A 14355-nucleotide genomic window follows, 5' to 3' on the forward strand; every position below is an offset into this window, starting at 1 on the left:
CCAACATTATATTGATAAAAAACGTGACGACAAACAAAACAAGCATGCTTTAGTTTAAAAAGGTGACCGATAATATTCGGGAGCGACAGGGGCTTGCGCGCGGTCGCGCGGCGACGCTGCGAATCTAAGCACACATACGGTAGCATGGTTTCTGTCGCAACGGTGTTCGAGACTCCTGCAATCGTCGGCGAATCCGTCGTCTGTTTGATTACCGGTAGGGTCGGCCAGACCGTAATTGCTGGCGTAGACTCGGACTGGGACCTGAACACGGTATGGGCTACATCCCTGGCCGTGCAACCACGGATAATCCCTGATTCATGTCGTGTACGTTTCATGCGTGGAAGTTAGCGCTCATCCGCTCGGATGAAATAAAAAAGCGCTCAGAGCATTAGTACTTTGGGTGAATCGCATTTTTTTTTCCTTCTGGTCCTCTCCAGTCCTTTTCTTTTTTCCCCTCTGGAGCTCCTATCCCCTTATTATCGTCCAATTTCTTAACAAATAGAAAAGTAAGAAAAAGAACTTTTCATTTTGTGGCTTGTTGGCGCAGTTGTTGAAAGCCTATGAAATCAGCTGTATAGGAAGAAGAGGATCCCGGTAGCTTTTGCCAAGATATAGGTTCCGGACGCTTCTTTATACATGAGATCTCCTATTTGCTCGACTTACTCTACCAGATGTCTTTGAGAAATAAATTTTCATAGTTGTATGGCGATGTTGTAGTCTTTTGTAGCATTGTAGACGTCATTTTTCTCGAATCCACAATTTGCTTCCGAATCTCGTTTCGATCTTGTTCGTACAGCTTTTTCTATTACACTTTAACATAGCGGTAAAACCTTCTGTTGAGTCCATGACCTACTCGATTTGACATCTGCTCTACGTCCCTTAATTCTGTTGATTATACTTCGTTTTAATACTTTTTTCCTTGGAATAAAATAATGATCTAATGTGTGAAGTGACTGTTTCGTAATATTTTCTTTCTATTTGTCATCTTCATTTCGTTAATTTCAGGTGGAATTTCCACTGTTGGATGGCTAACCCGTCCAGTGCTATCCCGCAGAAGGTGGGATTTCCCCAAGCGTTCAGTAGCACGCCTTACCAACATGCATCTCAGTTCCCACAATATGCACAGCCAACATCCTCCGTCCAACCTCAAATGTGAGTTCATTCTTTTAGACACATAAATTTACTTTTCCGATATGAATTGATACAAACTGCAACTGAATTATATTATATTTTATTATTTGAATAGTGGTGTTACAAGAGGAAATCCATTCCAACCTTTTCCTGGAGTTCAACAATTCCCGAGCGTCCCGAATATGCCACATCATGCGCCGACAATTAATGGTCTGCCACAGGATGGGAATGTGAGTGTTGACAAACTTTCGTTTGTTCTTTTTTGTGTGTTCATTTTCGATCTGACTGATCGAGCTGGCAGTTCAAATTTCAGCCCACGCTTGTTCACCTTTGTCCAAAATGAAACTGCCTCTATGAGCGATCAAATCAGATCCATGTGATTCAATCATTTAAAAATCAGATTCATGTGCTCAGTCATTAAAAAAAAGTGTGCGGTTCATATGAATCACTTTTTTAAATCTTTTAAACTTTAAACTTTTTTCTTTCTTTTTCTTTTTTTTTGTCGTTATTTTTCAACCTACCGATTATCATAGTGATAAAATAACTTTTAAAAGAAAAATAAAAATCACTTTCCATTGTTGTTGAGGCTTATGTGATCAAAGTGATTATCAATTATCGGCCAAACGGTCTTGATATCCTTTCATTTTTTTTTCAAACTCACGAATAAGTGCCATGTCAATGCTCAAATGAAAGAACAAACAAGCGACAACACTCCCTCGTATGGTACATTATAACGGCACTAGTGCACGAAAATTAATGGTAGTAAGATTTGAATTTTGATTACTGCGGTAGCGTCGTTGAGGTAGTATTTGTTTCCAACAGCCAGAATCGCATCAAGAATTAATAACAAAGAATTAATTAGGGCCTCTTGTTAATGAATTTCTTTAGAACATGCATCGCTCCCGTCAAAAAGGATTCATAGTTCGGAAAATGATCATTGCAACTGACATTCCAACGAAAATTGTTTTTTTTATCGTACATCATCATGAAACATTGCATACAATGAAATTATGGGCAGTATTCCTGCACGTCGAAATATCTTACTTCATCTATCTCTGAAAGTTGTCCACGAGTATGCGATTCTGAACTCGGAAGAGCTAGGCTGGTAGAATATACAGATAGTGCTGGTGCTAGTTCAGCGCACGAAGCTCGCAATCTTTCTATCAAAATATCAAGTTATTTACAATTTGGTGTGCTTGTAACTCTAGTTAAACATGTATACTGTAAGAATGATGGTGCTGTTTTTGTAAAGGACAACACTCTGTGCAGTTTACTAGTCTACACGTCGTTGACTCTTTTTGCGTAGAGTAGTTTTTTTTTTGTTTTCCTGATCTAAGCTTAGACTACAAGTCCGAAGCATTGCGGCACTAGCACTTTCTTTCTTTTTCTGAAGAAGTATGACGCACACTTGTATCCTATTTATCTACACTTTGAGTTTAACGCGTACCTTTTTTTTGTCTTCTTTGACCTCATTCACGGTCGTATATCAACGATACCGTGACAACTCCTGGCCGGCGGCTTACGGTTACAAGATAAGTTCCTTCACTTATGCTCGAAGAAATGAAATCATATACATTATTTTTTCAAGTTAGAGGGATCGGAAACGAAGCGAATTAAAGGCATTCGTTCCATTTCTTTGTAGATTATGTTGTCCATTTACCAAACCCATTATTATCATTATCATTTATTAAAGCTACTTAACGAAGTATATTGTAAGCAGAAATTCACGGATAATTTAACCACTATAACAGTCATTATAGTTAATTTCTATATTTTATTTGTTTGTTGTAAAAACCGGCAAATCAAATATGATTTGGGATATTCCAACCTGTCTGCAATGAAATTTAACGATTTTCGACATTTCTCTATTCCACTGAACAGTTGTTCAAAATATTTCAGTATAAGGTTGCTAAACAGCGACAAGCATAAGAAACTCAGTAATCGATACTGTGACAGTAAATATAATCACTTCTGATTTTGTGATAGTTTGCACCGCGAAAAGAAAATTTCTAAAAGTAGTAAGAACTGAAAACAAAAGCAGCAGAATTGAGTTTTTTTTTTCATATTGAACTAGTTTTCTTCCAGTTGAGTCCCTTACTCCCGCAAAAAAGAAAACCTCCCGGAAAATGTTAGTTTTACAGTTCGCCGCTGCCCAAGTCCAAAATGGAGTGAATGGTCCTTCCTCAGCTTTTAAACCATATACACCTTCATCCGTTCCTCCATTTCCGGGAAGACCTTCACCATTTCCACCTGCTCCACAGAAATCTGGTCAACATATACCCTATCAGGTATGTTGGCAGAGTAGGTGATAGATTAACTAGTGGTTCACTTCAAAACTTCACTTTCCGTTAGTACCGCCTTTCTATTAGCTTCAGCTCTTTAGCAAACAACTTCGGCCACGCCTAGCCACAGCTCTCAGAATCCATCACCTTTTCCAGCTCAACCTGTTCTACCACCAGGTATTCTGCATACTAACCTCTGTGTCTGTAATAGTTTCATTTATTAATCCTCACATTTCAGTTCAACCAGCGACTTCAGCCGCTCCCATCAACCACACCAGCCTTCCAAATCCATCACCTTTTCCAGTTCAATCTATTCCACCATCATGTAATCTGCATATAACCTTTTATGGGTTGGCTTCATTAACTTATCCTCCTTTCAGTTCCACCGGTTCCTCCTATTCCGACAAGGATGGACAATCCAAGTGCATTTTATGCCGCCCAGTCACCTGCTTTGTCAGCAATGCCACCTAGCATAAACCAAGTGCAACAAGGTTTCAGTCAAATGGTAACAACACCTTCGTTTGTTGTTCATCGAAATCTCTTATTTTCCGGTGATTTTAGAATATGAGTGGTGGAAGGGTAATGCCTACGCAACCAACTTGGGGAGGAGCGTATCCTAATGACTCCCGAGCGGCGGCAGCGCCTGGATATTCCTCAGATTTGGTTGATTTAATGGCGGAAAGGAACATTCTTCAACTGGGATTTGATGACATTGAATACACTCTCCCCCACAACATGGCAAATAACGCGGCCCGTGTGGATCCAAGGTAGGTGTCGAATGTATAAAGTAGATCTACAAATTGGGTGAGGTAACTCTATTTTGAAAACATATTGCAATATAAGTAATAAGAGAGGCGTCTTTCGTATTCATCGACTTCTTGTTTTTATTAGTCCGTTGATTTGACCAAACGAATTATTTCACAATTGTTTAACCATCCTCATTTTTAAAATGGAATTTGTTTAACAGCGGAAGGAATAAAAAAAAGATGGTTTTCACGTGTTTTAAGATCTAAGCGGCTAATATTCGTTTTTTTTCACGTCAGGAGTGATAAGGAGTTGGTTATGCTCTTTTACGAACAAGCAACGTTCTTTTCGAATAGACTTATTTGGTTCGGTTTCTATCTGTACTTTTTTCTTCCTCTTCTCATTGCTGTCTCCTTTCTCCCATTCGGTCTTTTAAGGCTGCCCGCAGAGTTCAAAGCCGCGCGGGCGCTCGGTTTGGCGGCTCTATGGTTTTCGTGGTTATTGACTATTCACAACAGTGTGTTCAATAATCATCGAAACCGCAGAGCCGCCAAACCGTGTGCCTGTGCGTCCCTGAACCCTGCGGGCAGCTTAAAGTCTGTTTTAATGTGGTTTTTATATGTTGAGGACATACCTTGTTTTACGCCTGCAGAGACGGAACAAATATATAAGTGATTCATTGCTGTCGATAGGGCGCCGCTTATAGCTCGAACAATACAAGATGTAATCACAACATCCTCCCATTTACAGCATACGGCGCCTACACATATTTTCTTCCCACTTTCACAATTGTTTGTACTCCGATCCTCTATAGTATAAAGACAGTTACTTTTAAAACATGTTTTAAGTGATTCATAACTTTAAATCTCTTGGAGATTCAGTCGAGGACAAAAGGTATACTTCTTCGGTAAATAAATGTACTAGTAGGCGACCGCATCGAGTCTAACAAAGATTCAATATAAATGATGCATTTGTGAGGGGAAAATTCCAATCATTGCGAGGCTCACGATTCGATCTGACCAGCCACTGATTTCCTCCTTATCGTCCCCTAGCGAAGCGCATCACTTTACTGTCAAGTGTGAAACAAAACTCAACGAGGATCATTAATCTGACCTCTACCATTTCAGCGTGTTCCGATGTACATTGACTATGGTTCCTCAAACTGAGGAGCTACTGAAGAAAAGTCGACTGCCTCTTGGCCTCACTTTGCACCCTTTTCGAGATATGAAGGTATTTCTTTGCGATATCTTTGCCTATGTATTCATTACTGATGGAAGCATTTCTTTTCAGAATCTAAACATCATCCAAACATCGACGATCGTTCGATGCCGGTATTGTCGGACATATATAAACCCTTACGTGTATTTACCTGATTCGCGTCACTGGAAGTGCAATTTGTGTAACAGAAATAATGATTGTGAGTTAATATTGGATAGACACGCTGTTGCCCATTTCAGCCTGCAGTTAAGGGTTGTTATTGCCGAGTATTATAAGGTAATAGTTAGAGGTAGACAAGTGGTTACCACTTCGCTGTAGAAGATTTTTTTAAACCGAAAGTTTGTAGTCGGGAAGAAGACCTCTGATATTTGAGGCAGTAACCTCGAAGATTATGTCCACTCTGCATGGACTGTTTGTCATTGATCTTTTTGAAGTTACGGTACTCTTTTAAGATTGGTGTTCGAGTGCAAACAAAATGTTGGTTTTTTTGGAACTGAAAAGCTGATTTTTTTAAATGAAAGAGATTAATGTTTTGAGTTGATTTCCGAAAACCTTATCCTTAACCTTATCTGCATCGCGATAGAACTATTAGCCGGACACGAGAACATTTCTCCGAAGGGTTCCCTTTACCACAATTAAAGGCATCACCCCACGAATCTGAGGTGGTACGGATTTCGGGTGGAGTATTCGTATAGTAGATTATGGAGAGGGAGGTGATTCCGTCTATTTCTTCTTAATTGCCGTAAAAAAGGCCCGGAAGATACGGCGAGTGCACAGGGTTGGCGCGCTCCAATCGAACTCGTTGTGGAAAATGGCGCGCCGGAACGCTCGAAGCCGTATCTCCCGCGCTGTTTTTCTACGGCAATTAGGAAGAAATGAGCAAAATCACCCTCCTCTCCATAATCTACGATCCCATATATGAATACTCCACCTGAAACCCGTACCACCTCAGATTTGTGGGGTGATGCCTTTAAACAGGTACAGCTATGCACTGTGGTTGTGATCTTCCTGATTGCTAAGTACAGTACTGTCATCTTTACATCACACGTTTTAACAACCTTTTTTTTAGTACCAGATGATTTCTGCTGGGATCCAAATACAAAGTCGTTTGGAGATCCTGTCAATCGGCCTGAAATTAAACATCCTACTGTCGAATTCATTGCACCGAATGAGTACATGGTTAGTGACGCTCATCGTTTTCCAGTTATTCACACCAATTCTCACGGTAATGCTGTGCTTTCGTATATGATATGAAACACTACTTTGTCCGACCGCTGCAAATTCCCACGGACACTCAAGAACCGTTTTTTCCCTACATTTGGGCAGTTAAACTATTTCATAATTGGCTCGCTATGCTGCTCACTCTCTACACATTCCCACAGCACATCGTCCAGGCGAAATTTCGAGAAGAAGTGTACAACTGAACCTTTGAGGCAACGTTCGAACGGTTCAACCGTGTGTGCTTAGCGATATTGAATAGGTAAAGCAACGAAGACGTGGAACATTGTATGAAGCAATCAGGGTTTCTTTTTTCGCAACTTATGGAACTGGACGGAACTTGGCCGTAAGAGTGAAACTGTTGGTGCTAGTCACAGATACACGTATTTCTATTATGGTACCCTTCAGCAACGATCGATTTTATCACTTTTTTTTTGCAAATTTGCCATTTGAGTTTTTGGAACGTCTTGCCTTGCCTACGGACGTGATTTAAAGTGCTGATTGAGGTTATCGATATACCCTTACCCTTAAACAATTACCGATACTGTTGATTTTGGGCCACGTGTCTCTATCAAATGCTTTTTACGGACACGGCTAGTGATTTAATTGGTCATACAATTAGTCCAGTCACCTGGGTTGCAGCGAAATAGGATAATCGCCTTTTCGCCTTGCGGTGTAATCCGTTTCCTAGCAGTATATTGGTAATTAAGCCTATTCAAAGGTTCATATGAAGTTTGGATTTCATCGTGACTCAAATCTTTACCCTACCAGATTTTGTGGTCAATAATGTTTTCTCAATTTTTGTTTGTGTTAAATCTAGTAGAATTAGTCCCGCTACAGTATTTGCTTATAATTCATAGACAAGACTTTGACTTTAATCTTCAGTTACGACCGCCACAACCTGCAGTTTACGTTTTTGTGTTGGATGTCAGTGCTGCAGCTGTTGAATCAGGTATTCCTTTGATTTCAGATATTACAAAAGTAATCATTTTAAGAATTAGTTGAAATTGTTTTTTTAATTACCTGTTTTATTTTAATAGTGAGTTTAAAACTCGCACATTACTGTCTTTGTTTTTTTTGATCGCTCATCTGCAACGATGCGAAAAATTGTTGGCTCATTCCGTAGCTTAACATCTCGGTTTTTAGGCTATTTGTTTGCATTCTCTGAGCAGCTTCTTATCAACCTCGATCAGTTGCCTGGAGATGAAAGAACTCAGGTTAGGGAAACTGTTCTACTATTCTACTTTTAGTAACCTCAGAAGATTTAGAATAGTATCCCAAAAAAAAGAAAATTGTCCTTGTTATCGTTATCGTCCAGAAAATGGCGGAAATAAAAAGGAGCAGTCCTAGTCGTACTCGTTGTTCCAAATGTGCTGCAGTTCGTGACACTTTTTAAAATATATCTACATTCTTTTCTTCCTCTGTTTTGTTCGTCTTTTTTCTCTCTAGTCATCTCTCTCAATCATCAAGCACATTGAAGTGCTTTCTTCCTTTCTACATACGGTAGTTGATGCCACATTCTCATAGGCTTCGTTAAAAATAGGTTGTGCTGGGTAATTAAATGTCTCTGATTATCACCTGAATTTCTGGTATTGTATTTTCTCTTATACAGAATAACGCAGCATACTCTTAAAATCATTTTTAACCTCGCTTTAGATTGCATTTGTTGCTGTGGACTCAATGGTACATTTCTACCAGTTCAGTTCTGGATCTCGTTCTTTGCCCAAAGAACTGGTCGTTGATGAAGTCGACGGTTTGCTTTTCTCTAATTTTCTCATGAGCAGTAATGGATTGGGACCTCAATTCTGAGTTTTAGATATGTTTCTCCCAACACATCACGGTATTCTAGTCCCACTCAAGAAAAATATAGACGTGAGTTCATACATTTCTAGTTAACTTTAAAGCACAGTGATTCTTTTAGGCTGTGCGCTCCTTTGTTGAAAAACTTCCTGTTCTTTTCGAAAGGACGAATTCTTCTTCCAACTGCCTTGGATGTGCTCTGAAAATTGTCCATGAATTGATAGTAGGTGTATTGGCATGCCGTTTTCTCTCTTTTTTATGCTTTGTTCTGCTAAAGTTTATAAAGAGGTGTGATAGTTAAGGACACGGTATGCGAGAAAATCTGTGGGTGGATTTCTTGAGCTGCAAAATAATTACTACTAGCAATTTGTGTTACTCATTTCTCTCTTTGCAAGAGCTTGAACAACTAGAGAAAAGTTGCACATTTTGTATTTTTCCATCAGAGGACGATAATCGAACTCTATAAAGAACAAAAAAAAGAGAGCAGAAACAGAAGTGACGATACGTTATGTCATTTTATTTGCATAATTATTACTGAGAACCACTTTGTTTCAGATATACTGCTCTAATAGAGCACGATTTAGATGAAAAGGTTCGTTGGTTCATACTAAGCATACTACCTCATTAACGAGGATGATCTAGCAGAACTTTTTTCAAACAAGCTACAGTTCTCATCTCCACGAATGAATTTTCAAGATAACAACTCTCGTATTTCAATTTCTTAACATTTCCCTAAAAATTCTTTAAAATGTTGATTTTTTGTATTGATACACACTAATAATTTAAGCAAAATACACCTTACGATCTATTTACGGTAGTGAGTGCTGGTGGAAATCTTACAGTATTGAAAAGAGGAGAACTGCAATATATGACAGTCTCTCTTTAGCTCAGGTGTTTAGCGTGGCACACAAGACCAAAGTATGCGCTCCAAATATTTGTTGGATTTCCAGCGGTACCTCGAAAAGATTTATAATTCTTTGTAAATTTATATATTTAAAAACACTTAAAGTTTGTGAACATGTTTTGCTTGGATGAAACTCGAGTGAATTCTTTTCGAAAACTCTGTGAAGTACTCAAGTTAGTTTCTTTTTGTGATTCGTACTTGTTCTCTTAGGCTGAAATAGGAGGACGTATCACAGTGCTCCAAGCAACGCTTCCAAACACTGGTCCCGCTTCACTAAAGCCTAGAGAGGATCCTAACCAAAGGGCCGATAATGTGAGTTTATAGCAATTGTTACGTTATTTCGCTGCTACTTGTTGTTGTTCTGGAAATCGAGGTTTAGGATGTTCAAAATCTTGTTCCTGCGACAGACTTCTACAAAACTCTTGCCCTTGAATGCACCGGTCATCAAATAGCACTGGATTTGTTCTTGTTGAACACGCAGTATGCTGATCTTTCCACGTTATGTGAGTTCCTGTTCTAATGTGCCACCGTCGTGATGGTGACCGTATCATGGTATACTATGGTATTTTTCAGCTGAAATTGCTAAATTCTCGACTGGTTGCGTTTATCATTTTCCCAATTATCATTGCCTCAACGATATTATACAGGTTTGCCGCAGATTTTCTTTTTGTTATTTCTTGGTAAGATGCACTGGAACGTAGATCAAATTTCTCGTTTTTGAATTTAGCTTCTATATGCACTTCTAATGACTCCTAGCTAAAGTGGAAGAGCAATTTCCTGAACCTAATACATGATGCTGATCATGGTTTGCCAATGAAACGAAGATTTTATTTTGTTGAAGCGAAAATATATTCGGGTTCCTCTGGGATTTTAACCCCACAATTGTACCAACTTTTACATGGGCAGCCGGGCTTTCCTGCAGCGAACTGGCCGAGTTGAAATTAAGTCCTACACCCCGTACGTTTTAAATTCCTTATGATTGCGCTATTTTTGATACTGATTTGAATACAGCGAAGATAGAGTTCTCGGATTTTCATATGGAGATCAAAGCATAGATCGAGAAGAGTAGCTATCTAGCACAGGTGCACCATCTGTAGAAGAAGTTTATTGTGTTAACAGCTGATCTAAAGCAAAGTTTGCATAAATTTTGTTATTCCACCATAAGTTCATGTAGCTATGTCTGAACTCAACACTTGAAATCACCTCAAAATAGTTTTTAGCGCCGACCATAACATTGAATATTTTAGTGATTTTTTTTTTGAATCGTTTGCTTCAACTCTGTGCTACTCCAGTGCATTACTGAACAAGCCCAGCATTTATTATTTTTCTTTGATTTGAGGTGAAGCGTTTCGAGAAGATATTTGCGAGATACCTTACCAGGAAGATAGGTTTCGAGGCTGTGCTGCGTATTCGCTGTTCTAGAGGTGCATTTTCAATGTGTGAAAACTATGACCGTGTTTTTCAAAACATTTTTTTGTTAAAGGGCTCAGTTTGTCTACTTTTTACGGAAATTTCTTCGTGAGATCTACCGATCTTCTAGCGCTTGCGAATGTAAATCCAGATTCTGCAATTGCTGTTCAGGTACCTATTGTATGTACACAATTTCTAGTTGCGAATCACAAAGGTTCCGCTTAGGTAGCACTGGAAGAAAAACTGTCAACATCTGTATGTTTCCAAGCAGCTCTTCTCTATACCTCAAGCAAAGGTATACTTTTTGTACATTTTTGTGGGCTTTTGTTTTGTGACAAGTCAATTGAGAGGGACATTTCTAGGGGACCGAAGAATTCGTGTTCATACTATATGCCTGCCTACCACTGCAGACCTTGCGCAGGTTTACAACAATTTTGACCTCAAAGCAACAGTTTCGCTTATTGCAAAAATTGGTGAGTATCGACTATGACTGGATTTTTACTATCTTCAATGGTTAATAGTTAATAGTTCAATACTTAATATCTTCAACAAACTCAACTGTAATCCAGGTGTCGATCGATCGCTGACCGGATCTGCTCTCTCGGATAGCAGAGAAGCTATCGTAAATGCCGTAGTGGATTCCTTAGGGGCTTATCAAAAAGCAATGCGACAGGGACGCGCTGGAGGATTATTAGCTCCCCGCCACGGGCATCTGCGGCTCTTCCCTCTCTATGCTCTCGCTATGCTTAAACATGTAAGTGAAAAGATTTTTCTTGCGCTTTGAATATGAGAAGAAATGTTTTGGAGAAGGTCACAGCTTATTCAGCACAGCTGTTACAAGCACTTAGTTAGATACATGGGGAGAGACATTGTTCCGGTATGCTCTGGCAGATAAAACGTGAAGGTGTTTTTAAAAAGCTTGGTTTGAAAATCTGTAGATTTTTAAAGGTAATGTATTGCTGGTTTGTTTATCTTCCTGTCTTGGAAACTACACTTTTCGTAACTTTGTGTGTGATCCTCTTCCAGAAAAAAGAACCTAACGCTAGGTTCCCTTAAGGCGCTATCCTTGTTTTAACTTCGTACTTTTACTTCCATAATTTTGATTATTTTCTGGAAATAAAATAGGAGTTACTAAAGACATAGGAAAGAACGGTACCACACTTTACTTCACTTTATGTTGCCTTGTTGCCCTGGACAATTCCGTTTTCAGCTATCAGCGAATTTCTACTCATCGCGTAGGCATCACAATTTCCTGGAATGCGCCCCTCTTTTAGAACGAGTGATGCTCATGGTGTTTCAGACTTCCTTCTGCGCTGGGCGTAGTATAAAACTGGATGATCGCGTTGCTGCTATGCTTGTGCTTCGATTTTGCCCTTTGGAGCAGATTCTATCGGAGTTCTATCCACAGATGTACAGAATCAATGAAATCTTGCAGGTAATTAATATTTTAATAAGTTTTTATGTGGTTCCTGAGATCGATTACTTTTAGATGGAAGAGGGCAAGTGGCCGGCAGCATTGCCTCTATCATTCGAGTATATAAGCAGAGACGGACTCTACCTTATTGAAGCTGGGTCGGCACTTTATCTTTATGTGTCTTCGAATTGCGGCGTTCAGTTAGTTCAAGATCTCTTTGGATGCGCCTATGAGCAGATAGATGAGGTGAACTGGCAATGAAAAATTTATTGTCGTGAAATAACCACTAATATTTTTCAGCATTCGTTCCGATGTTACGACAATCCGTTTTCTGAGAAAGTGCACGCATTCGTTCGGCACGTTACCGCTTTGAAGTTTTATGTAGGACCAGTTATTATCGTGAAGTAAGTGTTTTGTGGGGATTCAGTTTTTATCCACTCTATTCTTCATTTTAACAGCTTGAATTTCAGAGAGGAATCGCCAATACGGGAAGTTGTAGTGAGACGTTTAGTAGATGATCGTAGCGAGTCTACACATTCTTATGTAGAATTCCTTCAGCATATTAAACGTGAAATCAACAATTGATTGAGGTAACTACCAAAACCGTTTTCGTATACGAACATTTAATACCTGAAAAATGGTTGTTTTCAAGTGTCATTGACTGACAATGGCATTAGTCACTATTTCTTTAGTTATCCCTCGCCCTGCAATCAATCACTTTCAAAGTCCAGTTTTGTGCGAATTCCGCAAGTAGGGATCTGGTACAAGTAGGGTTTCCATTAGTTATGGTTGTTCTACCATATTTTTCGATGTTACATGAGAATAAGGGATAAAGTGATTGGCATTGATCGATCCTTCTGGGAGTACCTATCCGTTTGCCTTCAATTCAAAATCACAGCGGTTTAGGGAGGTATAGGCGACCTATACAGTGACATGCTGTGGCCAACTGATTTGTAAGTGTTCAGTGTTCTTATCCTCCCAGACAAGTCTATCTCATCCGTTTCGGAGAGATAAAAGGGTTAGTTGAGCTAAGGCGGTTCTGAACCACTGACTAATCCCAACGTTCTTGCCATTGCGTTCAACTCTCCTCTTCAACTGGTTGGTGCATCTCAGAAGAATTGGATAATGTCAAAATTTTATCCACTTTCATATTATACATCCGTTTGCAATCTGTCGAGCTGATGATACGTGTAATTGAGTTCAATTCCTTTCAAGTTTCAATAGTTCTGGGAGTTGACATTAAGTATAAAAAAAGTGCAAATGAAACAAAGAAAGTAGAGAATTGTGTTTTGGTGGGGTGATTAAATCACTATGTATCCTCAGATATTCTGTATATGCTCCAGTGATGTTTTTCTCTTTGCCTTTGGTACTTGCGTAATCTTATTTCTGTGTATTTTAAGGCACATCATTTTATGTGTCTTATGAGCTCTTGTTTAATACACTCTGTTTAATCGAGAATGCTCTAATAGATCTCAAGCACTTACAGATTCTGCGAATTGACATGTTTGCCATCGAATAAAGTGTGGTTTGAGATTGAAACTCTTTATTCCTCTGAACTTAACTCTTTTTGAAACCTATGAAGTTATGACCTCTTAGCGCCCTGCTAACTTTCTCCTTATTCAGGTCTGGTTGTTTGTTCGGAGTACGGATTATTGATCAGCATGTTAAAATGCTAGTCGCTTTCAAATGAGCCCTTTCCTTCTTGCAGCTTTTTTTCTTGCGATGCATGACTCGGTGTTGTATTAGTTCATCGGATCATATTTCTGGTTTCTATTTACAAGTTTTTGTGTGTTATTGTTAAGGTAATTGTTGGGTGTTTTTAAAGCTCAATGAGAATCTTGCGGCACTATCGCGGTTGATTCTCTTGTTCTTCTACCTTCTAGTTAATCGCGTAGTTTCGACTATTGACCGTCACTAACGCTGTATCGTATGTTCACGTTGTGTGTGTGCATGGTAAATATAATCTCCCAATTTTGAGACTTTTTTCTCTTTTTTTTTTGTTCATCACCCAAAAGCAACTAGGTATGAGAACTGTGATCAATGTTTTTCTTTCCTTTTTTCTTTAGAAATGACGCTAAATCTATTAATGCTCTGTATGTCAGACTTATTCGCTTCTATCTGTTTATTTCAATAAAGAAATCTCTATCATTACCTTCGCGTTTTACTCAGCCATAGTGTCTCTATATATACTTTAAAATGTTGAGACCATTGATAGTACAAATGAATGCAGACGT

General features: G+C 39.1%; 2 protein-coding genes across 3 annotated transcripts; both read left to right on the forward strand.

Moving 5' to 3' along the window:
- Positions 1–144: 144 nt before the first annotated feature.
- Positions 145–348, forward strand: RB195_000641 (uncharacterized protein; the record flags this gene model as incomplete). Its single annotated transcript, XM_064197095.1, has 1 exon — positions 145–348. The coding sequence occupies one exon, from the start codon at positions 145–147 to the stop codon at positions 346–348; it is 204 nt and encodes a 67-aa protein (XP_064052976.1).
- Positions 349–1024: 676 nt separating this feature from the next.
- Positions 1025–13777, forward strand: RB195_000642 (uncharacterized protein; the record flags this gene model as incomplete). 2 transcript variants are annotated; one of them, XM_064197096.1, is made up of 29 exons in its annotated part: positions 1025–1152; positions 1247–1361; positions 3273–3419; positions 3515–3590; positions 3652–3738; positions 3794–3918; positions 3975–4180; positions 5285–5387; positions 5448–5574; positions 6445–6554; positions 7479–7545; positions 7740–7810; positions 8250–8346; positions 8410–8465; positions 8515–8616; positions 9508–9609; positions 9677–9800; positions 9871–9944; positions 10637–10721; positions 10781–10878; positions 10933–11002; positions 11070–11180; positions 11277–11461; positions 12008–12142; positions 12197–12367; positions 12422–12525; positions 12592–12664; positions 12814–12888; positions 13745–13777. In XM_064197096.1, 29 exons carry the CDS (start codon positions 1025–1027, stop codon positions 13775–13777), a joined length of 3057 nt encoding a protein of 1018 aa, XP_064052977.1. The 2 variants fall into 2 exon arrangements, with proteins under 2 accessions (XP_064052977.1, XP_064052978.1); XM_064197097.1 differs by lacking the exons at positions 12814–12888; positions 13745–13777 and having other exon boundaries at positions 12592–12706.
- Between the last annotated feature and the right edge of the window lie 578 nt (positions 13778–14355).

Source organism: Necator americanus, chromosome IV (assembly GCF_031761385.1).
Source record: "Necator americanus strain Aroian chromosome IV, whole genome shotgun sequence".
Lineage (NCBI taxonomy): Eukaryota > Metazoa > Nematoda > Chromadorea > Rhabditida > Ancylostomatidae > Necator > Necator americanus.